The sequence below is a fragment of the Heptranchias perlo genome, chromosome 27 (genome assembly GCF_035084215.1).
Source record: "Heptranchias perlo isolate sHepPer1 chromosome 27, sHepPer1.hap1, whole genome shotgun sequence".
Taxonomy (NCBI): domain Eukaryota; kingdom Metazoa; phylum Chordata; class Chondrichthyes; order Hexanchiformes; family Hexanchidae; genus Heptranchias; species Heptranchias perlo.
The window spans coordinates 40,454,371-40,478,239 of record NC_090351.1 but is presented as its reverse complement, the minus strand read 5'-3'; the positions used below and the strand labels follow the sequence as shown (position 1 = coordinate 40,478,239).

The window sequence follows — 23,869 nt, the reverse complement described above, 5'->3', positions numbered from 1 at the left end:
TCAGTGTAGATATCAGCTGTGATCTTGCCCCGACTACAGTCTCACCTGCAGAAACCGTCCGATCTCACACATGAAGAATAGCCTGTCATGCAAGATATGAGTAGGGGATGTGCCGATGGAGTCGGTGCCTTTTGAAAGGGAAGGAAGAAATCTGTGTGGGGGGGGTAGGGGGAGGGGGTAGGGGGAACTGGGGGGTAGTGGGAACGGGGGAGGGGGTGGGGGGGTGGGTAGCTCCCTCTCCAGGCTCCTCGTAAATGGAATTTTCCAGTCTCGTTCTAATGGCATTGCCTGGTAACCAGTGCAAACAGCTGGTTCAGGAACAAGCTTCCTCTGTCTCACCAGTAACAGGCTGTGCTGCTATGTGGCTGCCAAAGTCACTGTTGATGGTTTTGAGTCTGGTGGTTTTCAATTGCACCTAATTTAATTTTTCACACAGCGAAAACCGTGGCCTCCATTTTTGTCTATAACTTGCTGCATTCCTCATTGGAAAACTTGTACACTGATGACACCCAGCTCTACCTCACCATCATCTCTCTCAATCCTTCCACTGCCCCTGATTTGTCACACTGCTTGTCCGACATTCAGTCTTGGATGAGCAGAATTTTCCTCCGTTTAAATATCAGGAAGACCGAAGCCATTGTCTTCGGTCCCCACCACAAACTAGACACCGACTGCATCCCACTCCCAGGCCACTGTCTGAGGCTGAACCAGAGCATTCCCAACTTGGAGTCCTATTTGACCCTAAGCTGAGCTACTGACCACATATCCTCTCTATCACCAAGACCGCCAACTTCCACCTCCGTGACTTCACTTGTTTCTGCCCCTGCCTTGATATCAAGGCAGCATTTGACCGAGTGTGGCACCAAGGAGCCCGAGTAAAATTGAAGTCAATGGGAATCAGGGGGAAAACTCCCCAGTGCCTGGAGTCATACCTAGCACAAAGGAAGGTGGTAGTAGTTGTTGGAGGCCACTCATCTCAGCCCCAGGACATTGCTGCAGGAATTCCTCAGAGCAGTGTCCTAGGCCCAACCATCTTCAGCTGCTTCATCAATGACCTTCCCTCCATCATAAGGTCATAAATGGGGATGTTTGCTGATGATTGCACAGTGTCCAGTTCCATTCGCAACCCCTCAGATAATGAAGGAGTCCATGCCTGCATGCAGCAAGACCTGGACAACATCCAGGCTTGGGCTGATAAGTGGCAAGTAACATTCACGCCAGACAATGGCCATCTCCAACAAGAGAGAGTCGAACCACCTCCCCTTGACATTCAACGGCATTACCATCACCGAATCCCCCACCATCAACATCCTGGGGGCCACCATTGACCAGAAACTTAACTGGACCAGCCACATAAATACTGTGACCACAGGAGCAGGTCAGAGGCTGGGTATTCTGCAGCAAATGACTCACCTCCTGACTCCCCAAAGCCTTTCCACCATCTACAAGGCACAAGTCAGGAGTGTGACGGAATACTCTCCACTTGCCTGAATGAGTGCAGCTCCAACAACACTCAAGAAGCTTGACACCACCCAGGACAAAGCAGCCCGTTTGATTGACACCCCATCCACCACCCTAAACATTCACTCTCTTCACCACCAGCGCACCGTGGCTGCAGTGTGTACCATCTACAGGATGCACTGCGGCAACTCGCCAAAGCTTCTTCGACAGCAGCTCCCAAACCCGCGCCCTCTACCACCTAGAAGGCCAAGGGCAGCAGGCACATGGGAACAACACCTGCATGTCCCCCTCCAAGTCACACACCATCCCGACTTGGAAATATATCGCCGTTCCTTCATCGTCACTGGGTCAAAATCCTGGAACTCCGTACCAGCAGCACTGTTGGAGAACCTTCACCACACAGACTGCAGCGGTTCAAGGAGGCAGCTCACCGCCACCTTCTCAAGGGCAATTAGGGATGGGCAATAAATGCTGGCCTCACCAGCGATGCCCACATCCCATGAACAAATAAAAAAAAACTCATCTGCTGCTGAAACCCTCATCCATGCTTTTGTCACTTCCAGACTCAACTATTCCAATGCTCTTCTGGCTGGTGTCCCATCTTCCACACTCCATAAACTTAAGCTCATCCAAAACTCTGCTGCCGGCACCAAGTCCCATTCTCCCATTACCCCCTGTGCTCACTGACCTACATTGGCTCCAGGTCTGGGAATGCCTCGATTTTAAAATTCTCATCCTCATGTTCAAATCCCTCTATGGACTCGCTCCTCCCAATCTCTGTAACCTCCTCCAGCCCGAGAACCGTCCGAGAACCCTGTGAACCTTCATCTGGCCGCATGCATCCCCACTTTCTTCACCCATCATTAGCGGCCGTGCCGTCAACCACCCAGGCCCTAAGCTCTGGAATTCCCTCCCGAAACCTCTCCGCCTCCCCATCTCTCTCTCCTCTTTTAAGACACTCCTTAAAACGTACAATAACTTGTATTTATATTGTGCCTTTAACGTAGTAAAACGTCCGAAGGCGCTTCACAGGAGCGTTATCAAATAAAATTTGACCCTAAGCCAGTAAGGAGATATTAGGACAGGAAGAGGTAGGTTTAAAAGGAGAAGAGAGAGGTCACCTATCCTGATATCTCCTTCCTTGGCTCGATGTAAATTTTTGTCTGATTACGCTCCTGTGAAGCGCCTTGGGACATTTTATTACATTGATGGCACTATATGAATGCAAATTGCTGTCGTTGCCTTCAACCTAGGTGCAGCGATAGCCCACCGCCCATCTGGTAATGGGTAACGAAACAGGATTAATTAATGATCTCAAAGTAAAGGATCCCATGGGAAGCAGTGATCATAACATGACAGAATTTCACATCCAGTTTGAAAGCGAGGATCTTGGGTCTGAAACTACTGTATTAAACTTAAATAAGGGCAATTATAAAGGAATGAGGGCGGAATTGGCTAAAGTGGACTGGGTAAACAGATTAGGTGGTATGATGGTGAATAAGCTGTGGCAAACATTTAAAAAGTTATTTGATGACTCGCAACAAAAATATATCCCTGTGAGGAGGAAAGACTCCAAAAAAGGGTGAACCAACCATGGCTAACTAAGGAAGTCAAGGATGGTATCAGGTTAAAAGAAAAAGCATACAACATGGCAAAGATTACTGGTAAGCTCGAAGATTGGGAAAACTTTAAAAACCAGCAAAGGATGACTAAAAGAATAATAAAGAGGGAGAAAATAAATTATCAGAGTAAACTAGCAAGAAATATAAAAACTGACAGTAAAAGCTTCTACAAGTATATAAAAAGGAAGAGGGTAGCTAAAGTAAACATTGGTCCCTTAGAGGATGAGACTGGGTAAATAATAATGGAAAACAAGGAAATGGCAGAGGAATTGAACAGATATTTTGTATCTGTCTTCACAGTAGAAGACACTAATAACATATCAATAATAGTAGAAAATCAAGGGGCAAAGGGGAGGGAGGAACTAAAAACAATCACTATCACTAGAGAAAAAGTACTAGGTAAACTAATGGGTCTAAAGGCTGACAAGTCCCCAGGACATGATGGCTTGCATCCGAGGGTCTTAAAGGAAGTGGCTACAGAGATGGTGGATGCATTGGTTGTAATCTTCCAGAATTCACTAGATTCTGGAAAATTGCAGACGTAACACCCCTATTCAAGAAGGGAGTGAGACAGAAAGCAGGTAACCATAGACCAGTTAGCCTAACACTGACATTGGGAAAATGCTAGAATCCATTCTTAAGGAAGTAGTAGCAGGACATTTGGAGACTCACAATACAATCAAGGAGAGTCAACATGGTTTTATGAAGGGGAAGTCATGTCTGACAAATTTATTAGAGTTCTTTGAGGAAGTAACGGGCTGGGTGGATAAAGGGGAACCAATGGATACAGTATATTTGGATTTCCAAAAGGCATTCGATAAGGTGCCACATAAATGATTACTGCACAAGATAAGAGCTCATGGTGTTGGGGGTAATATACTGGCATGGATAGAGGATTGGCTAACCAGCAGAAAACAAAGAATCCGGATAAAAGGGTCATTTTCAAAATGACAATCTGTAACTAGTGGGGTGCCGCAGGGATCAGTGCTGGGGCCTCAACTATTTACAATATATATCAATGACTTGGATGAAGGAACAGAGTCTCTTGTGGCCAAATTTGCTGATGATACAAAGATAGGTGGAAAAGCAAGTTGCGATGAGGACACAAAATGTCTGCAAAGGGATATTGACAGGTTAAGCGAATGGGCAAAAATTTGGCAGATGGAATATAATGTGGGAAAATGTGAAGTCATCCACTTTGGGAGGAAAAATAAAAAAGCAAAATATTATCTGAATGGAGAAATACTACAAAATGCTGCAGTACAGAGGGATCTGGATGTCCTCGTAAATGAAACACAAAAAGTCAACATACAGGTGCAGCAGGTAATCCGAAAGGCAAACAGAATATTGGCCTTTATTTCTCGGGGAATGGAATATAAAAGCAGGGAAGTCATGCTCCAACTGTACAGGGTGTTGGTGAGACCACACCTGGAATACTGCGTACAGTTCTGATGCCCTTATTTAAGGAAGGACATACTTGCATTGGAGGCAGTTCAAAGAAGGTTCACTAGGTTGATTCTGGGTATGGAAGGGTTGTCTTATGAGGAAAGATTGAACAGGTTGGGTCTATACTCATTGGAGTTTAGAAGAATGAGAGGAGATCTTATTAAAACATACAAGATTCTGAGGGGACTCGATAGGGTAGATGCTGAGAGGATGTTACCCCTCATGGGGGAATCCAAGACTAGGGGACATAGTCTCAGAATAAGGGATCGCCCGTTTTAGACGGAAATGAGGAGGAATTTCTTCTCCCAGAGGGTCATGAATCTTTGGAATTCCTTGTCCCAAAAAGCTGTGGAGGCTGAGTCATTGAATACATTCAAGGCTGAGTTAGACAAATTTTTGATCAGCAAGGGAGCCAAAGGATATGCGGAAAGGGCGGGAAAGTGGAGTTGAGGTAAAAATCAGATTAGCCATGATCTCATTAAATGGCAGAGCAGGCTCGAGGGGCGAATGCCCTACTCCTGCTCCTATCTCTTATGGTCTTAAGGTCACTGCAATTTAAATGGGAACACTTTTTAAAAACAGGGAAGTGTGCATAATATGAAATGCTCATTCTATGTATTTGAACTTTGACCCGAGGAAGTGAATCCTAAAGGAATCTTCCACCCCCCCCACCCTTTCTGGGTTGGTACAGCTGAGGAGTGGGTCAATGAAATAGGAAAGAATTGCAGCAAACACATAGGAGGCTAGTAATAGGGAAAATAAGAACCTAAGAAATAGGAGCAGGAGTAGGCCAATCGGCCCCTCGAGCCTGCTCCGCCATTCAATAAGATCATGGTTGATCTGATCCTAACCTCAAATCTAAATCATGTCCAATTTCCTGCCCGCTCCCCGTAACCCCTAATTCCCTTTACTTCTAGGAAACTGTCTATTTCTGTTTTAAATTTATTTAATGATGTAGCTTCCACAGTTTCCTGGGGCAGCAAATTCCACAGACCTACTACCCTCTGAGTGAAGAAGTTTCTCCTCATCTCAGTTTTGAAAGAGCAGCCCCTTATTCTAAGATTATGCCCTCTAGTTCTAGTTTCACCCATCCTTGGGAACATCCTTACCGCATCCACCCGATCAAGCCCCTTCACAATCTTATATGTTTCAATAAGATCGCCTCTCATTCTTCTGAACTCCAGTGAGTAGAGTCCCAATCTACTCAACCTCTCCTCATATGTCCGCCCCCTCATCCCCGGGATTAACCGAGTGAACCTTCTTTGTACTGCCTTGAGAGCAAGTATGTCTTTTCTTAAGTATGGAGACCAAAACTGTATGCAGTATTCCAGGTGCGGTCTCACCAATACCTTATATAACTGCAGCAATACCTCCCTGTTTTTATATTCTATCCCCCTAGCAATAAAAGCCAACATTCCGTTGGCCTTCTTGATCACCTGCTGCACCTGCATACTAACTTTTTGATTTTCTTGCACTAGGACCCCCAGATCCCTTTGTACTGCAGTACTTTCCAGTTTCTCGCCATTAAGATAATAACTTGCTCTCTGATTTTTCCTGCCAAAGTGCATAACCTCACATTTCCCAATATTGTATTGCATCTGCCAAATCTCCGCCCACTCACCCAGCCTGTCTATATCCCCTTGTAGGTTTTTTATGTCCTCCTCACTCTCCACTTTCCCTCCCATCTTTGTATCATCTGCAAACTTTGATATGTTACACTTGGTCCTCTCCTCCAAATCGTTAATATAGATTGTAAAGAGTTGGGGACCCAGCACCAACCCCTGTGGAACACCACTGGCTACTGGTTGCCAGTCCGAGAATGAACCATTTATCCCAACTCTCTGCTTCCTGATAGATAACCAATCCTCCACCCATGCCAGAATATTACCCCCAATCCAGTGATTCTTTATCTTGAGCAATAATCTTTTATGTGGCACCTTGTCGAATGCCTTTTGGAAGTCCAAATACACTACGTCCACTGGTTCCCCTTTATCCACCCTGTACATTATGTCCTCAAAGAACTCAAGCAAATTTGTCAGACATGACTTCCCCTTCGTAAAGCCATGCTGACTTTGTCCTATTAAATTATGTTTATCCAAATGTTCCGCTACTGTCTCCTTAATAATAGACTCCAAAATTTTACCCACCACAGATGTTAGGCTAACTGGTCTATAATTTCCAGCCTTCTGCCTACTACCCTTTTTAAATAACGGTGTTACATTAGCAGTTTTCCAATCTGCCAGGACCTCTGCCGAGTCCAGAGAATTTTGGAAAATTATTACCAAAGCATCCACAATCCCTACTGCCACTTCCCTCAAGACCCTGGGATGTAAGCCATCAGGTCCAGGGGATTTATCTGCCTTGAGTCCCATTAATTTACTGAGTACCAATTCCTTAGTGATTTTAATTGTATTAAGCTCCTCCCCACCTAGAGCCCCTTGTTTGTCCAGTGTTGGGATATTCTTAGTGTCCTCTACCGTAAAGACTGAAACAAAATATTTGTTCAGCATTTTTGCCATCTCCATGTTTCCCACCATTAAATTCCCGGTCTCATCCTCTAAAGGACCTACGTTTGCCTTAGCCACCCTTTTTCTTTTTATATAACTATAGAAACTCTTGCTATCTGTTTTTATATTTTTTGCTAATTTATTTTCATAATCTATCTTCTCTTTCTTAATCAATCCTTTAGTTACTTTTTGCTGTCTTTTGAAGAATTCCCAATCTTCTATCCTCCCACTAAGTTTGGCTACCTTATAGGTCCTTGTTTTTAGTCGGATACTATCCTTAATTTCTTTACTTAGCCACGGATGGCTGTCATTTCTTTTACACCCTTTTTTCCTCAGTGGAATATATTTTTTTTGAAAGTTGCAAAATAACTCCTTAAATGAACACCACTGCTCATGTACCGTCCTACCCTTTAATCTATTTTCCCAGTCCACTTCAATCAACTCCGCTCTCATACCATCATAGTCTCCTTTATTCAAGCTCAGTACGCTAGTTTGAGAACCAACCTTCTCACCTTCTTATTGGATATGGAATGTAACCATGTTATGGACACTCATTCCAAGGGGATCCTTAACTAGGACATTATTAATTAATCCTGGCTCATTACACAGGACCAGGTCCAAGGTTGCTTGCCCCCTTGTAGGATCAGTTACATACTGCTCAAGAAATCCATCCCTAATACACTCAATAAACTCTTCCTCAAGGCTGCCCTGCCCAATTTGATTTGTCCAGTCAATATGATAGTTAAAATCCCCCATAATTATAGCTGTTCCCTTATTACATGCCCCGACTATTTCCTGATTAATACTTCTTCCAGCAGAGTTGCAACTATTAGGAGGCCTATATACTACGCCCACTAGTGTTTTTTTCCCCTTATTATTCCTTATCTCTACCCAAACTGTTTCATTATCCTGATCCTTTGTCCCAATATCATTTCTCTGTATTGTAGTGATTCCTTCCTTTATTAACATAGCCACCCCACCTCCCCTTCCTTCCTGCCTGTCCTTCCTGATTGTTAAATACCCTGGCATATTTAATTCCCAGTCGTTGTCACCCTGTAGCCATGTTTCTGTAATGGCCACAAGATCATACCCATACGTAGTAATTTGTGCCGTTAACCCATCCATTTTGTTACGAATGCTACGTGCATTCAGATAAAGAAGTTATGAAAGATGGAAGTACACCCTTGGATGTTACACACAAACTTTCTTTGGGAGTTTATTATTGCCAAGACTTAATCTTGTTCTCCCCCACCGTCCACTTTCCAGCAGGTGCCATTGTGTAACCGTCTGAATCAGGAACACTGGCTGATCTCCCCCCATTATAGGGCCCCTACCCTACCCTGACTGCAATCAGCTAACTCTGCACAGACCAGGAACCGGATCTAGGAACTTCCTAGCTCAGTACCACAGCAAACAGTACGGTCTTTACAAAATGAGAACATTACCTATGTACAAGGTCAGGTGATTCCATTCACTACATTCAAAACACAAGACAGGACTGAGTACAAATTGAACACCAGGATGTAAGAAAAATCAAATCGAAAATCTATCAAAAAAATATACAGATGCACATTATCCGTAACCATTTTGGACTTTCATCAGCTGCAGTAAAATTCAAAATGGCCGTTTTGGAGGAGGAATTATTTTCTTTTAATCATTTTATGATTGCTGTCTTGCTGCGGTGTAATCCTGTCATTAATATCTACACCAACCAGTCAATTATGGGATTAGTTTCCACTTCCTAGCGAGAATGTGGTTGTGTTGTGGGCCAGCATTCCTACCCTCCGGTCTATCATTCCTACCCTCCGGTCTATCATTCCGAGTTTGGCTGCACCTGAGGGTTGTAGACAGTAAGGTTTGGGGTCTCGCACGCTCGCACTCTTGCACACTCGCTCGTGCTCCATCACTGCTGAGAATGTGAGGTAGCAAACCTTCGATGTAGTGTCCTTGTGGTTATTTTAGTGAGGAGACCCAACAGCAGTTTATTTACCACACTCTCAAAGTGGCTCAGTAACATAAGCAGTTTGTCTGTAAAGAACACCACGTCCACAGCTTAAATAGACTTTAGTGCCTCACCCCTGCCTGTGGCATCTGTACATCATTTAGTTAAATGCCCTTCAACTATTGCACTCGTTGTACAAAACAACTCTGTGCATAGAGGTGCATCCATGTTCTGTTTGCCGAGGTTACTCACTGACTTGTTTTCTTAAGGGCTACGGCCTCAGCATGCACCTTCCTCCCCATCCTTCTCCTCCCATTCTCCCCTTCCTCTCCATACCCCCAACCACTCCTTCCCATTGTCCAGCTTCCCTTTCCTCTTCCCTTCCTTCCACTTTCCCTTCCCTTCTGCCCGCTTCCCCTTCTCTTCCTCCCACTTCCTCGTCCGCTCCCTCCTTCCCCTCCTCCCCTTTCCCCATCTCCAGCTTCCTCTTCTCCTCCTCTGCTTCCCCTTCTCCTCCGCTTCCCCTTCCACTTCCCCTCTCCCACTTCCACTTCCCCTCCTCCCACTTCCACTTCCCCTCTCCCACTTCCCCTTCCCCTCCTCCCACTTCCCCTTCCCCTCCTCCCACTTCCACTTCCCCTTACCCTCTCCCACTTCCATTTCCCCTCCCCCACCCCTCCTCCATGTTTAATCTCCTCCTCCCATCCTTCCTCCATGTTTAATTCTGTGCCACTTCCCTCACTCCTCTCCCCACCCTTCCTCCCTTCTCCCCCCATCCTTTGACGATCTATAAATATATGTCCTGGCTCCAGTAACTTCCCAGAGCTGGGTAGGCAGTCGATGGAGGCCCAGAGCCTCAGTCCTGCCAGTTTCTGTATTCAGTGAACGTTTGTCATATCAGATTATGTTCTTCCATTCGGGTCTCACTGATAATTCCAGGCATTTCTCTTCTGTCTCTAGTTGGAGGCAGAGATGCTCCTGCAGTTTTAAGTAATGCTGTGCATGCTGGGATAGACCCACCTTCAAAGCATCCCCCTGCTGTCCAGCAAGACAAAGAACTTGCATTTATATAGCACCTTTCACATCCTCAGGACATCCCAAAGTGCTTCCCAGTGTTGTCACTGTTACATAAGCAAACACAGCAACCAATCTGTTTTAATGGTGTTGTTTGAGGGATAAACATTAGTCAGGACACCAGGAGAATTCCCCTATCTTCTTCAAATAGTGTCCTTGGGATCTTTTACATCCACCTGAACAGACAGTCATGCCTCGGTTTACTAATCTTATCTCCCTCGGTACTGCACTGAAGTGTCAGCCTGAATTGTGCGTTCAAGTCCCTGGAGTGGGGCTGGAACCCACAACCTTCTGACTCAGAGGGGAGATTGCTACCTCGGAGCCACGGCTGACACCTACAAGACAAAAGCAGAAGAATACACTTGATAGTCCACGGTTAGACTGTGAAAAGAGGAACTGAATTATAGTTTTTTTAAAAAAGAGAAACATGGATGAGGAGAATATACTGTTACTGGCCCCACCCCTACCACTCAGGTTCTAGCATAGGTCGCAGTGAGGCAAAGTCTCGGGTGTGTATATAATGTGTCTGTGTTATGTGTGTGTGTGTGTGTGTGTGTAATGAGTCTGTTGTATGTGTGTAATGTATCTGTGTTGTGTTTGTGTGTATTTGTGTGTTGTGTGTATGTCTGTGTGTATTGTACGTGTGTCTGTGTGCGGGTGTAAATATAACTACACTACTTTTTCCGTGACACAATTCTTTTCTGACTTTAATCTGAATGCTGAGCTTATATAACTCCAGGAAGTTCTCAATCAGGTCCCAAGGAGCCATGAGCCACAAAAGTGAAGTTTGAGCAATTGCTGTAAATTCTCTGTCTGTGTCCATCTGCATTTCTGTATCTTAACTTCCTCTTACTCACATCTTTTTATAAACTATCACATCACACTAGAGATTATCGGATAAACCCAAAGCTGCTTTACATCAGCTTTTCTACACCTGAATTTCTGAGCATTTTTTTCTCTTCTTCTGCTGACGATACTGTTAGCCATGTCTCAGTGTTAGCTCCCTCACCCCTGAGTCTGAACATTGTCCCACTATGTACTTGAGCCAATAATCTAGGCTGACACTCTAGTGCAGTACTGAGGGAGTGCTGCACTGTCGGAGGGTCAGTACTGAGGGAGTGCTGCACTGTCGGAGGAGCAGTACTGAGGGAGTGCTGCACTGTCGGAGGGGCAGTACTGAGAGAGTGCTGCACTGTTGGAGGGTCAGTACTGAGGGAGTGCTGCTCTGTCGGAGGGTCAGTACTGAGGGAGTGCTGCACTGTCGGAGGGTCAGTACTGAGGGAGTGCTGCATTGTTGGAGGGGCAGTACTGAGGGAACGCTGCACTGTCAGAGGGTCAGTACTGAGGGAGTGCTGCACTGTCAGAGGGGCAGTACTGAGGGAGTGCTGCACTGTCGGAGGGTCAGTACTGAGGGAGTGCTGCTCTGTCGGAGGGTCAGTACTGAGGGAGTGCTGCTCTGTCGGAGGGTCAGTACTGAGGGAGTGCTGCACTGTCGGAGGGTCAGTACTGAGGGAGTGCTGCACTGTCGGAGGGTCAGTACTGAGGGAGTGCTGCACTGTCAGAGGGTCAGTACTGAGGGAGTGCTGCACTGTCGGAGGGTCAGTACTGAGGGAGTGCTGCACTGTTGGAGGGTCAGTACTGAGGGAGTGCTGCACTGTCGGAGGGTCAGTACTGAGGGAGTGCTGCACTGTCGGAGGGTCAGTACTGAGGGAGTGCTGCTCTGTCGGAGGGTCAGTACTGAGGGAGTGCTGCACTGTCGGAGGGTCAGTACTGAGGGAGTGCTGCATTGTTGGAGGGGCAGTACTGAGGGAACGCTGCACTGTCAGAGGGTCAGTACTGAGGGAGTGCTGCACTGTCAGAGGGGCAGTACTGAGGGAGTGCTGCACTGTCGGAGGGTCAGTACTGAGGGAGTGCTGCTCTGTCGGAGGGTCAGTACTGAGGGAGTGCTGCTCTGTCGGAGGGTCAGTACTGAGGGAGTGCTGCTCTGTCGGAGGGTCAGTACTGAGGGAGTGCTGCACTGTCGGAGGGTCAGTACTGAGGGAGTGCTGCACTGTCGGAGGGTCAGTACTGAGGGAGTGCTGCACTGTCAGAGGGTCAGTACTGAGGGAGTGCTGCACTGTCGGAGGGTCAGTACTGAGGGAGTGCTGCACTGTTGGAGGGTCAGTACTGAGGGAGTGCTGCACTGTCGGAGGGTCAGTACTGAGGGAGTGCTGCACTGTCGGAGGGTCAGTACTGAGGGAGTGCTGCTCTGTCGGAGGGTCAGTACTGAGGGAGTGCTGCACTGTCGGAGGGTCAGTACTGAGGGAGTGCTGCATTGTTGGAGGGGCAGTACTGAGGGAACGCTGCACTGTCAGAGGGTCAGTACTGAGGGAGTGCTGCACTGTCAGAGGGGCAGTACTGAGGGAGTGCTGCACTGTCGGAGGGTCAGTACTGAGGGAGTGCTGCTCTGTCGGAGGGTCAGTACTGAGGGAGTGCTGCACTGTCAGAGGGTCAGTACTGAGGGAGTGCTGCACTGTCGGAGGGTCAGTACTGAGGGAGTGCTGCTCTGTCGGAGGGGCAGTACTGAGGGAGTGCTGCACTGTCGGAGGGGCAGTACTGAGGGAGTGCTGCACTGTCGGAGGGGCAGTACTGAGGGAGTGCTGCACTGTCGGAGGGGCAGTACTGAGGGAGTGCTGCACTGTCGGAGGGTCAGTACTGAGGGAGTGCTGCACTGTCGGAGGGTCAGTACTGTGGGAGTGCTGCTCTGTCGGAGGGTCAGTACTGTGGGAGTGCTGCACTGTCGGAGGGTCAGTACTGTGGGAGTGCTGCACTATCAGATGAGAATTGAGGCCCCGTCTGTCCATCAGGTGGACATAAAAGATCCCAGGGCACTATTCAAAGAAGAGCAGGGCGTTCTCCCAAAGTCCGAGCCAACATTCCTCCCTCAACAACACAGTCAAAAACAGATTAACTGGGCGTTCATTTCATTTGCCACTTGTAGCACCTTGATGTGAGCTAATTGGCTGCTATGTTTGCCTGTAAAACAGTGACTGCACTTTGTAAAGTCATTCATTAAACACGTGTCATTGACATCTCCCGAGAATGTGATACGGTCTCATGTAAATGCGAATTTTGCTTTATGGTTCCATAGATGCTGGGTGTCTTCCAGTACCTTGTCCAAGTGGTCAACACTCCCACACCCCCACCCCCACACCCCCACCCCCACCCACCGCTCCAACTCAGCCATAGACAAACTACTGGGAGAATGAAGGAGACATTGCCTCTTCCCCACATTCAATATTTTTGTTGGCATAAGTTATACTCCCACTTCTTATTTGCCCCCACTTTCTAACTTAAGGACGGTGGGGGTAATTGTAGCTATTTCTAGGCCTTTTAACTTGAGCTGCCAGTGTAGAGAGTGTGGAAATGAATGCAATACTAGCCGGTGTCAAGTGAGACCAGAGATAGAAAGAAATGAAGCCTGCTCATGGAGTGGTGAATCTGTGCAACAGACGCCCAGTTAATGCTGTGCCGATTAACTGCTTTAGAGAAGAAGAGGATAAACATCTCACTGGGAATAGGATTGGAGGTCGTAGTGATAAACAGATTGAGATAATCCGGCACAGATCGAGATTACCAATCGCAGATCAGGATTATCAAGTGCTGATTAATGAGGTGTTGCCCTTTTCAGGTGTTACTGTTTTTCCTTTATGACTGTCTCCTTCCCTGCTCAGGTCATTTATTTTTGCTGTTTTTTTTTCCACCCAACCTTTTTTTTGATGATTTGAAGATCCAATCTATCTATTTATTTACCCTGGATTTGAACTGCAAACTCTGCTTCTGGACTGTCAACTCCCTCCCTCCTTCCCGATATTTAATCCTCCAGGCCAACATTCCTCCCTCAACCACATTAACTCTTCATTTATCTCATCTGGGATTTTGCTGTGCACAGATTGGCTGCCTTGTTTCCCTATATTTAACCACTATCTACACTCCAAAAGTACTTCATTATCTGTGAAGTGCTTTGGAACACCTGAGGATCTGATAGTGCACTATATAAATGAAAACTCATTTTTTCTTTCTTCCTTCATGTCTCCCTTTCCTGCCCTTGAATTGTTTCATCCCATTATAACAGTAATACATTTTACACACCTGCAGAGAATGAATACTGGGGCTGCTATGCTTAGAATTGTTTCTCTGATTTATCAAATTTTTTGACCCTTTCCACCTTTTTGAAAGGTGCAAAATAAATTAAACACAAAAACGTCCCAGGATCTATTTTTGAAAACCAAAGGCAGTGTGCTGTGTGTGTTAAATCTGCTACTCGCTGAGCTGCTGGGTCATTCCAAGAAAGGGAACTGGTCAAAGAGGAAAGTGCACGTTACGAGGTTAGATGGATGTCCTGGAGTTTCGGGGCCAGAGAGAAAGGTGGGAATGTACAGGATTGGAAGAGTCCATTTTGGTCTATCTGACTAGTCTCAAAGAAGGGAAAATCCCACACATAACTTGCTCCCCTACCCGCCAATCACTTTTTCTCCCAAATATCTATCCAGCTCCCACTTGAATTTGTTGACTTAGCTGCCTCCACATTCAGCAACCTGAGGTTTAACTACTTTACACAGATGGTGCTGAATGTGGAGGCAGATAAGTCCGCTATTCCTCTTCTCAGTTTCCTTTCCTGCTGCAAGAGACAATCCTGAATTCTTCCATACTCTCAAACTGCCATCCCATATTAAACCTCTCTTTTCTCTGCCAGGTCTTTGAACATGTCATCGTGACCAGGTTCTGTGCTCACCATTCCCAATTCTCTCTTCGAATTCTTCCAGTCTAGCTTCTTATTTGCCTAAAACATTCAGACCAGGGTGGGTAGAGTGTACATGATACTGTGGGAGGTGATTAGATGGATGGGGTGGAGTCTACATTAAATTAGATTGTACATGAGCGGGGTTGATGAGCCAAATGACCATTTCTCATTCCACTCCTCTTTATTTTGTCACAAGATCATTTAAAGTTCTTTATTCACTTGATAAAAACTGCAAGTTAAGCTCCTCAGTTAGACTGGGGAGATTCCTTAAGTTCCTCATGTGATGTGGGAATTTTTCTTTGTGATATTTAAAAATGGGGGAACTTGAATGGTTTTTTCTTGGGCCGTGACCGGGAGCAGAGGTGAGCTGGCAGCAGTGGCTGAATTTAGATGTGCTTGCTTTAGTTTCAGGAGCTTTCCCCTCTCACTTTGTTAATTTCTCTCTCCCCCGCGCCCTCCCCGACCAGCTGCTCAACTGAGGAAGTTGTAATCTCCTGATGAACATGAAACTGAAACCTTTAACAGTGGTGGTCAGAATGGATGGGAGATGGGGGAGCGGGGGTGGCGGGGGGGGAGGGCCTTTCTCTCCATTGGGTCACATTGCATCAGTCATCTCTTTTACGATCTCGAGTGTGAATGTTGGGTTGAAACAGTGATGGCAATTTGATTTTTGTGAAGACACTTCAGCGAGAATGAAACATTCGGGAATAAAGGTCCTGTTTGTACGCCGTTTTAAAGGTATTTAAAACTCTTGAGACTTTTTATTTAACAAAATGGGTGAAAGCCTGAAAGGGCAGTGGAAGCAGATTCAATAGTAACGATCAAAAGGGAATTGGATAAATACTTAAAAAGGAAAATTTTTTAGGGCTATGGGGAAAGAACAGGGGAGTGGGACTAATTGCATAGCTCTTTCAAAGAGCCGGCACAGGCACGATGGGCCGAGTGGTCTCCTTCTGTGCTGTATGATTCTATGAAAATGCCATTTTGCCTGCAACTCCCAACATAACCACGGTCACTGCACTTCAGATGGGATTCACTGTGTGTGAAATGCTGTGGGGCAATCCTGTGAGATGTGACAAGTTAAATGTTGTCTGTCTTTTGTTTTTGTTGTTTCACTAACTGGGTCTTTTGTGATGGAATCACTGCTGAGTTCAAGCTGTTGTGAGTGGAACTTTGAAATGTTTTGTTATCTTCACTAAATTCCCATCCAGTCCCAACATTAGAGTAAACTGTGTACCTGTGACTAGATCAGATACTCATAGATTCTGGTCCCCGGGCTTTCTATCTCAGACCATTCCCCACCTTGGCCTGTTCCCCCCCCCCCCCCCGGCCTGCAGTCCCCCCCCCCCCCCCAATCACTTCCTGTGCTTTGAAAGGTTGGTGTGTGAGCTGAGCTCCCAGGTTTTGTCTCAGTCTCGCCATTGGGATGTTCTGATTAAATTGGGCCCGTTGAGAGATCTCCTGTCTGGTTTACTGTGGTTGGATGGAATGAGTTGTTGGTGTTGCCAATTCTCAGGGTGTTTTCTCCTCCTCCTTCCTGGGGTCTCGAGTCATTTTGTGCCAATCCAGTGGGCTACCCCAGAACTGTAAACGGCCATCACAGGATTCACAAGAAACAGTGCTGGGGAGGAGGGTAATGATCCCATTTTTTTACTCCCACTCCTCACTGCCCAGAAGGCACTGACTCCAAGACTTCCCCCCCCAACCTGACCTCCTGACTTGCCCAACTCACCACAATCACGTGGCTGGCATTCAGAGCTTGGCATTGCGGAACTGGGCAGAAGTATGCTTTTATTGTGAATTTTATACTCATCAAAGTGAGGGACACTGAAACTAGGGTATAGAATATTTGTCAATTTTAGGGGACATTTTGAGTAAGGGTTAGATACAGAGTAAAGCTCCCTCTACACTGTCCCATCAAACATTCTCAGGGCAGGTACAGCATGGGTGAGATTCAGAGTAAAGCTCCCTCTACACTGTCCCATCAAACATTCCCAGGGCAGGTACAGCACGGGTGAGATTCAGAGTAAAGCACACTCCGCACAGCTCCGATGCAGTGCCTCAGCCCAACTCTCCTCCTATAGCAGTAGGACACTTTCCCACACCAGCCACCATTGGGCCTCTTTCAGTGAGTCTGCGAAGTTGTGCCAAATTAAAGGGACTTTTTTTGCCATGGTTATGATCTTCCAAAATTCTCTAGATTCTGGACTGAAAAGGATACAGACAGATTAAGTGAGTGGGCAAGAAGGTGGCAGATGAAGTATAATGTGGGGAAATGTGAAGTTATTCACTTTGGTAGGAAGAATAGAAAAACAGAACATTTTTTAAATGGTGAGAAACTATTAAATGTTGGTATTCAGAGCGACTTGGGTGTTCTCATACAAGAAACACAAAAAGTTAGTATGCGGGTGCAGCAAGCAATTAGGAAAGCAAATATCAAGTTGGCCTTTATTGCAAGGGGGTTGGAGTACAAGAGTAAGGAAGTCTTACTGCAATTGTACAGGGCTTTAGTGAGACCTCACCTGGCGTACTGCGTACAGTTTTGGTCTCCTTATCTAAGGAAGGATATACTTGCCTTAGAGGCCATGCAGCGAAGGTTCATTAGATTAATTCCTGGGATGAGAGGGTTGTCCTATGAGGAGAGGTTGAGTAGAATGGGCTTATTCTCTCTGGAGTTTAGAAGATGGGAGGTGATCTCATGGGAACATATAAGATTATGAGGGGGCTTGACAGGGTAGATGCTGAGAGATTGTTTCCCCTGGCTAGAGAGTCTAGAACTAGGAGGCATAGTCGCAGGATAAGGGGTCGACCATTCAAGACTGAGATGAGGAGGAATTCTCTACCCCAGAGGGCTGTGGATGCTGAGTCATTTAATATATTCAAGGCTGAGATGGATAGATTTTTGGACTCCAGGGGAATCAAGGATATGGGGATCGGGCGGGAAAGTGGAGATGAGGTCGCAGATCAGCCATGATCTTATTGAATGGTGGATCAGGCTCGAGAGGCCTATGGCCTACTCCTGCTCCTATTTCTTATGTTCATGTGCTCATGCTATGAGGAAGTAGTTTAAGACTGGCCCAAAATCATTTCAGGGAAGTAGTAATAAAAAGACGTACACTTGATGGAGCACCTGTGGGGACATGTCCCTTTGCCACTGTAGTCGGCAAGAGGAACTGAGTGTATTCAGTTCACTGTACGGGTAGCACTTCGAGGACATACCCCACCCACACTGCCAGATGTTGACGGAGTCTCCAGAGAGGCCTGCCCATTTTCCAGCCATCATCTTGGATATAGCCCAAGAAGCTGTAAAGAGAGTCTGATTACAACAACAGCAGCAGCAACACACAAATCCAAACAGGAGCTGAGATTGGTGTGAAGGAATGTCAGTCAAATCTGTGTGGACCGCAACATTAGAATTTCCTGATGGAGCTAATCTTAGCTTTTGAACATCTGCTTCTGCGTAAATTACAGCCTTGGACAGTGTTTGTTCATTTTAGACGTGTCTAATTTTCCTCAATCTCACATATCTGTCAACAGCAGATGATGCTATTTTGGGCTGTTTTTGTTAGCGAAAGGGAAGGTGATTATTCAAATTAGGCAAACTTAACAAATTAGAAAGGAAGAACTTGTATTTATCAATACACCTCAGGACCTCCCAAAGTTTTTTTCAAATCCAAATAATTTTTTTATGTTTGTTCATAGGATGTGGGTGATGCCCCATTTATTGGCCATCTCTAGTTGTCTGTAGATGGTGTAGGTAGTGGGCCTTCTCCATGAGTCACAGCAGCCCTTGTTGTGATGGTGCTCGCTCACCAGTGTTAGATACGGAGTTCAGGGGTCAGAGAGGGATGTGGCAGAGTTTTTTCCTAAATTGGCCAACTTTTTTCTCTTGTGTTTTTGCCTCACTCGGGACATAGTGTGACTGGCAGGGTGGGTTAATGGTTCATGGAGATGGCATCATGTCTGGATGGGACAGTCTTAATGGGTCGGCCGGTCGTTCCCTTTTTTTTGCATGCGAGTTGAGGACAGACTTGGGCTCAGCTGTGAAACCCCTCGTGCTCGGATAATCCGTCGACACTGTGAAGACTGACCATTTTCAGCCAGTTAGTGGAGGGTGCTGGGCACCCTTGGAACTGCACACCAGCAAGGAATCGGCGCCTTCAGAAGAGGGGAGGAAATTGGGAAGGCGGGGTGCAATTAACTGGGGAAAGGCATCTCTGAAAATTCAGTGATGATATGCGATGTGGGAGCAAAATGAAATCCCAGTGAGAAACGTGGGAAAGTTGAGGAGATGATCTCTCAAACTAACCAATGACTTACCATTTACCGGAATTATCACCATGACTGGCAGCGTTAATTATCTGAGTGGGGAATATTCTGAATTCTACCCAAAGAAAGTGGAAAGGTTAAGAAAAGAGAAGGGAAATCAAGAGGAAAAGTAGTTACTTATTTGTAAGGAGCTCGTATCTGTTTGGGGCTGGGGGGGAGATGGACATGGTCACCTCGGGGTGTCTACAACCCAAAACGACGAATGTTTTGTCCGTTTAAGACTTAATGCAGTTTCCAAGATGTTGGTGCCTGTGGAGAAGTCTCGTGGCATGGGGTTTACAGACGGGAAGGTGTGTGATTCACTGCTGGGCAAGACCTCAAAGAGAAGCACAGACCACCTCACTAGATGCTGAAAGGACCCATCGCCCTCACTGAATCCCCAGAGTTCTTGTCAGAACTCTGAGCTTTACAGTTGTTGTGAGGCTTTGTTTGACGTTAACTGTGTTTATTTTCATTTCCAGTCAGCCTTTTTTATTAAACTTATAGTTAATCATCCAGAGAAATGGGAGATCATTGTTGAAGCTTCCAAATTGGTCTTTAATGGCAGAGAATATTAAACTTGTACTGAGACATGATGGAAAATAGTGTTGATTTTTGTGAAGAAATATACTGAACTTTGGAAACTGTTTTCCTGTCTTCTGGGAGATTTATGTTGCCTGGGTTTCATCCGTCTACAAAGTTCTGACCTTTGCTCATTTGATTTTTTTTCACTCTGTTGCACTGCAACAGGCCCCAAAGATCCAACATAAAGGATGGTTAAAGGTCATAAATAGAGTGTAGTGTCTGACTCTCTATGGGCCAAAATATTCCTTCAGTCAAACTCTTTGCGATCATTCTGGCTTCCTGTTATATCTCACTGTTCAAACGCAACCTTGAGGTAGTGTTAGGCTGGGGACAGGAGTGGTGGGTTGGCCGGCCAGTGTACAATTAACGTCATCAACTCTGGAGACCTGAGCAGCATGTACCTCCTCAGTATGGTAGGCTGTGTTTGGCATTGTTTTCATTGACACATTAGAGTGGGACACACATACCCCAGGGTTTCCTGAGGACCATGGCAATTCACCAACTGATTGGCTGCCTGGCGTCCTCTCTTGAGATAGCAATGTGCCAATCAGAATCTGACTGACTGTGCCTGTTTTGTTGATTTCCTGACATGTTTCTTTGTCTTGCCGCAGAGATCCGCGCTCAGCTCCTGGAACAGCTGAAATGTTTGGACCAGCAATCAGAGGCGAGGGTCCAGCTCCTTCAGGACCTGCAGGACTTCTTCCGGAAAAAGTCCGAGATCGAGATGGACTACTCGAGGAACCTGGAGAAGCTGGCCGAGCGTTTCATGGCCAAAACCAGGAGCACCAAGGACCACCTGCAGTTCAAGTATGTGGAACACTGTTTCATACTGCAGACTCCTGGTAGAAGAGGTCAATAAACTCCTTCAAAAAGGAGCTGGATAGGACTGGGAGTGGCTTGGGGTTATATGGGCAGACTTGGTTATGAATATATATCAATATAGTAGTCATTCAGCTTCACCAGATAACATTTTCAGCTGCATTTAAAACTGGAAATTTGATCAATTGATTCAAATAACACTCATAAATATATGGTGCTTCACTCTCCGATGATTCAATTAGATTCCAGTCTGTAACTCATTCCCGAGTATCCGTTATTCTATATATAATCCCCACCGAACCCCTCGATTAGATACTCCGACCCATGCTATGTTTTTAAAATCATGTCATTTTCAGTAACGCAGTGCGTGAAAATTTTGGAAATGTATTTTTGTAATAATACAGACAGAGGTTGCAGTCCTGTATCAATGTATCAAGAGTGAGTACACAGCCAACACTGAGATTACAAGAGATGCTGTCTGATAATCGCTCCTGTGAAGCTCCTTGGGACGTTTTTACTACGCTAAAGGTTCTATATAGATGCAAGTTGTTGTTGTACTGCAGAAGATCCCACGTTACAGCCAGTTCAGCTCAACCTTCCAGAGCTCGTCCTTCTGCTTCATCTTCTAACAATGGACTCACTTTTTAAGCTCAGCTAAAACCCATCACCTCACCCCCTCCATGACCTTCACTCTTAGTTTGACACACCAAGTCTCCAAGAGGCTCCACAGCATGATCTCAGGACACAATATAAACCACCCTATCTATTTACATGTACAGCAAAGAATAAACATATAAATGTGTCCTTGAGAAGATTAGAACTATCCAAGGCCATTTTATATGACAACAGTTACAGCCTCACAGATTTGTTTTCATTCTATAGATGGAGTCCTTCACCAGCTCTCAATCTCAATCTCAATCTCGAACCAAAATTTACAAATCAACTAACCCAAAGAGACTGGCATTTCCTTGAGAAAGTAAGCAGGTTAAGGGTTAAAGTGGAGTTCTGAAACTAGTATCAAAGAGAAGTTTATTAAAAATTTCACCAAAATGTTGATTTTAACCCTATACCCCCTCAAGGGGAGTGAGACCCTCCTCTCTTCCCCCCCCCCCCCTTGAGGGGAGTGCGACGCCCTCTGCACTTTGTGTTTTCCAATTAGTACCATAGCCGCACGCATGTGACCCGAGACTGGTGGGAGATCTATAAAGGCTGTTTGTTAATTGCTTGGGAATCTCTGCTGTCGTTTCATTTAGGAATATTTCATTGTTACGTCTGTAATACAGATACTCCCCACTGAGCAGTTTCACTTATTTTGCGCTCAGTTTCTGTGTCCGGTCCACATTCAAATAGGTCAAACGGCTCAAGCTTTTACGGGAAATGTTTTTTGCTCCCTATAATAAATTTGCTCCATTTTTCTTTGTCGTGTTCACACCTAGGTTCACGTCTCATCCAAAAGGCAGCACCCCCTCAGTACTGGATTGAAATATCAGCCTAGATTATATGCTCAAGTCTCTAGAGTGGGACTTGAACCTACAACCTCCTGATGTGGAGGCAAGAGTGCTACCCAATGAGCCACGGCTGACACCTAATACACACTGTGACACAGTTGTGTGCGTGCAGGAGTTGGTGTCCCGTCTGTGCACATCTGCGTGGAGTCTGTGACCTCAGCCTCCTCAGCTGCTGGGCATGATTTTGACGATCTCACCAGAATGTGAAGGGACAGATGCCCCCTTCTTGTGGCTGAGCCTATATTTAGGACAAGCAGTCTAAGAATCTGTCTGTCCAGCTTATTCCAGTGCTTTTCTGCTCCGGCACCTGCTGGCTTCAGGCCAGTAATGTTAACCCTTTCAGCATTCAGTAAAGTTGCCAACTCTGGTTGCACCTATTCCTAGAGGTTTCACCACATGACCTCCTGCCTTCAACCACCCCGCCCCCACGATCCCACCATTGGTCCCCCAACATGTCCATCCTCGCGGAGCCCTGCCCTCCCAGAGCCAATTGGAGAGCATAAAGACTCTTCATTACCCGATTGGGTGATTCTTGACTGTCAGTAAAACAGCTTTTTTTCCCGTCTCTAAAATTTTAAAACTAATAAACAGACGTGTTCAAAGAAAATAGAAATAGCACACATTAGTTTGAATGCTCCTATGATTTTTCTCCTGGGTTTTTGCTCACTGCAGTGTCCGAGAGATTAACCTTCAATTCCTGGAGACTCCAGGCCAATCCTGGAGGGTTGGTAACCCTAATACTGAGGCTTATTGAACTCGAGAGTTTAGACATTTTCTTTTTTCATTCCTCCTCTCCTGAAGACGTTGACTTCTTGCTGGGGTACGGCTCCCCAGCCCTGGGTTAACAGCCCTCTGGTACCTGGCCCAAGAGGACATTCTTCATGCATGAGCCTAACTCAGTGAGTGTCGGCAGGGTATCCGGTCGTGGTATCACCGCCAAACCCAGTCTTGTCCTTGTCCAACATTCACGCTTGTGTTTTCCAGCGGGGAGAGTCAGTGGGCAATGATCGAGAGCAGGAATCCAGGCTCACCTTGCTCCCTCTCTCCAGCCCAGCGATGCTGCGGCCGAATACAGTACCTATACCACTGGCCTCAGCTGAGATAAGGAAATCCATCGCAGACCTAGGATGGAACCCCAGGCCTCTCTGATCTGTATGCGTCACTGAGCCATTGGGGGAGTTGCACAGATGGGTTCTATCCCGTGACATCTGGAGAGCTGATTGAATGTTTTGATGGGTGAAAGTAACATTTTGAAATGTGTGAGGGCTGGAGACCTTTTTCTTCTGTGGGTTCAGAAATAAAAATCAGCTGCAGTTTTCTTTTTCTGCTGTTGAATGAGTTCCCCCACAGCTCTCAGTCTGTTCCTTTGTATTTTGTGTCTCTGGGGCCAAGGAGGTGTTCCTTTTTTTGGATTCTGCCGCATGGAAGTGAGCGGCCTGGGTCACTGCTGTTCACTGGTGCACGAATGACAACCTGTGTCCTGCCTGACTCCCGCTGTGGCCAGTGTCTGCAATGGTCTGCGCCCGCAGTGGCCTGTGGCCAGTGCCCAATTCTGCGTAGCCCCAATTTCCATCACCCCACATTGGCGGACATGCCTTCAGCTGCCTAGACCCTAAGCTCTGTAATTCCCTCCCGAAACCTCTCTGCCTCTCTTCCTCTCTCTCCTCCTTTAAGACTCACCTTAAAACCTACCTGTTTGACCAAGCGTTTGGTCACCTGTCCTAATTTCTCCTCATGGGATTGATGTCAAATTTTGTCTGATTATGCTCCTGTAAAGCACCTTGGGACATTTTACTATGCTAAAGGCGCCATAT

The 23,869-nt window shown here is 46.2% G+C and overlaps 1 protein-coding gene across 2 annotated transcripts in view; it reads left to right on the top strand.

Annotated features, from left to right (window-relative positions):
* The window catches only part of srgap2 (SLIT-ROBO Rho GTPase activating protein 2), a 195,077-nt gene that overhangs the window by 83,402 nt on the left and 87,806 nt on the right, over positions 1–23,869 (top strand). The window contains exons 1-2 of one of the 2 annotated variants that reach the window (XM_068007743.1): positions 15,486–15,573; positions 20,340–20,535. In XM_068007743.1, coding sequence (XP_067863844.1) covers positions 15,528–15,573; positions 20,340–20,535 — 242 coding nt within the window. In that variant the 5' untranslated portion in view covers positions 15,486–15,527. Of the gene's footprint in view, positions 1–15,485; positions 15,574–20,339; positions 20,536–23,869 lie in introns of those variants that run through there. The other variant, XM_068007742.1, reaches the window with a different exon arrangement.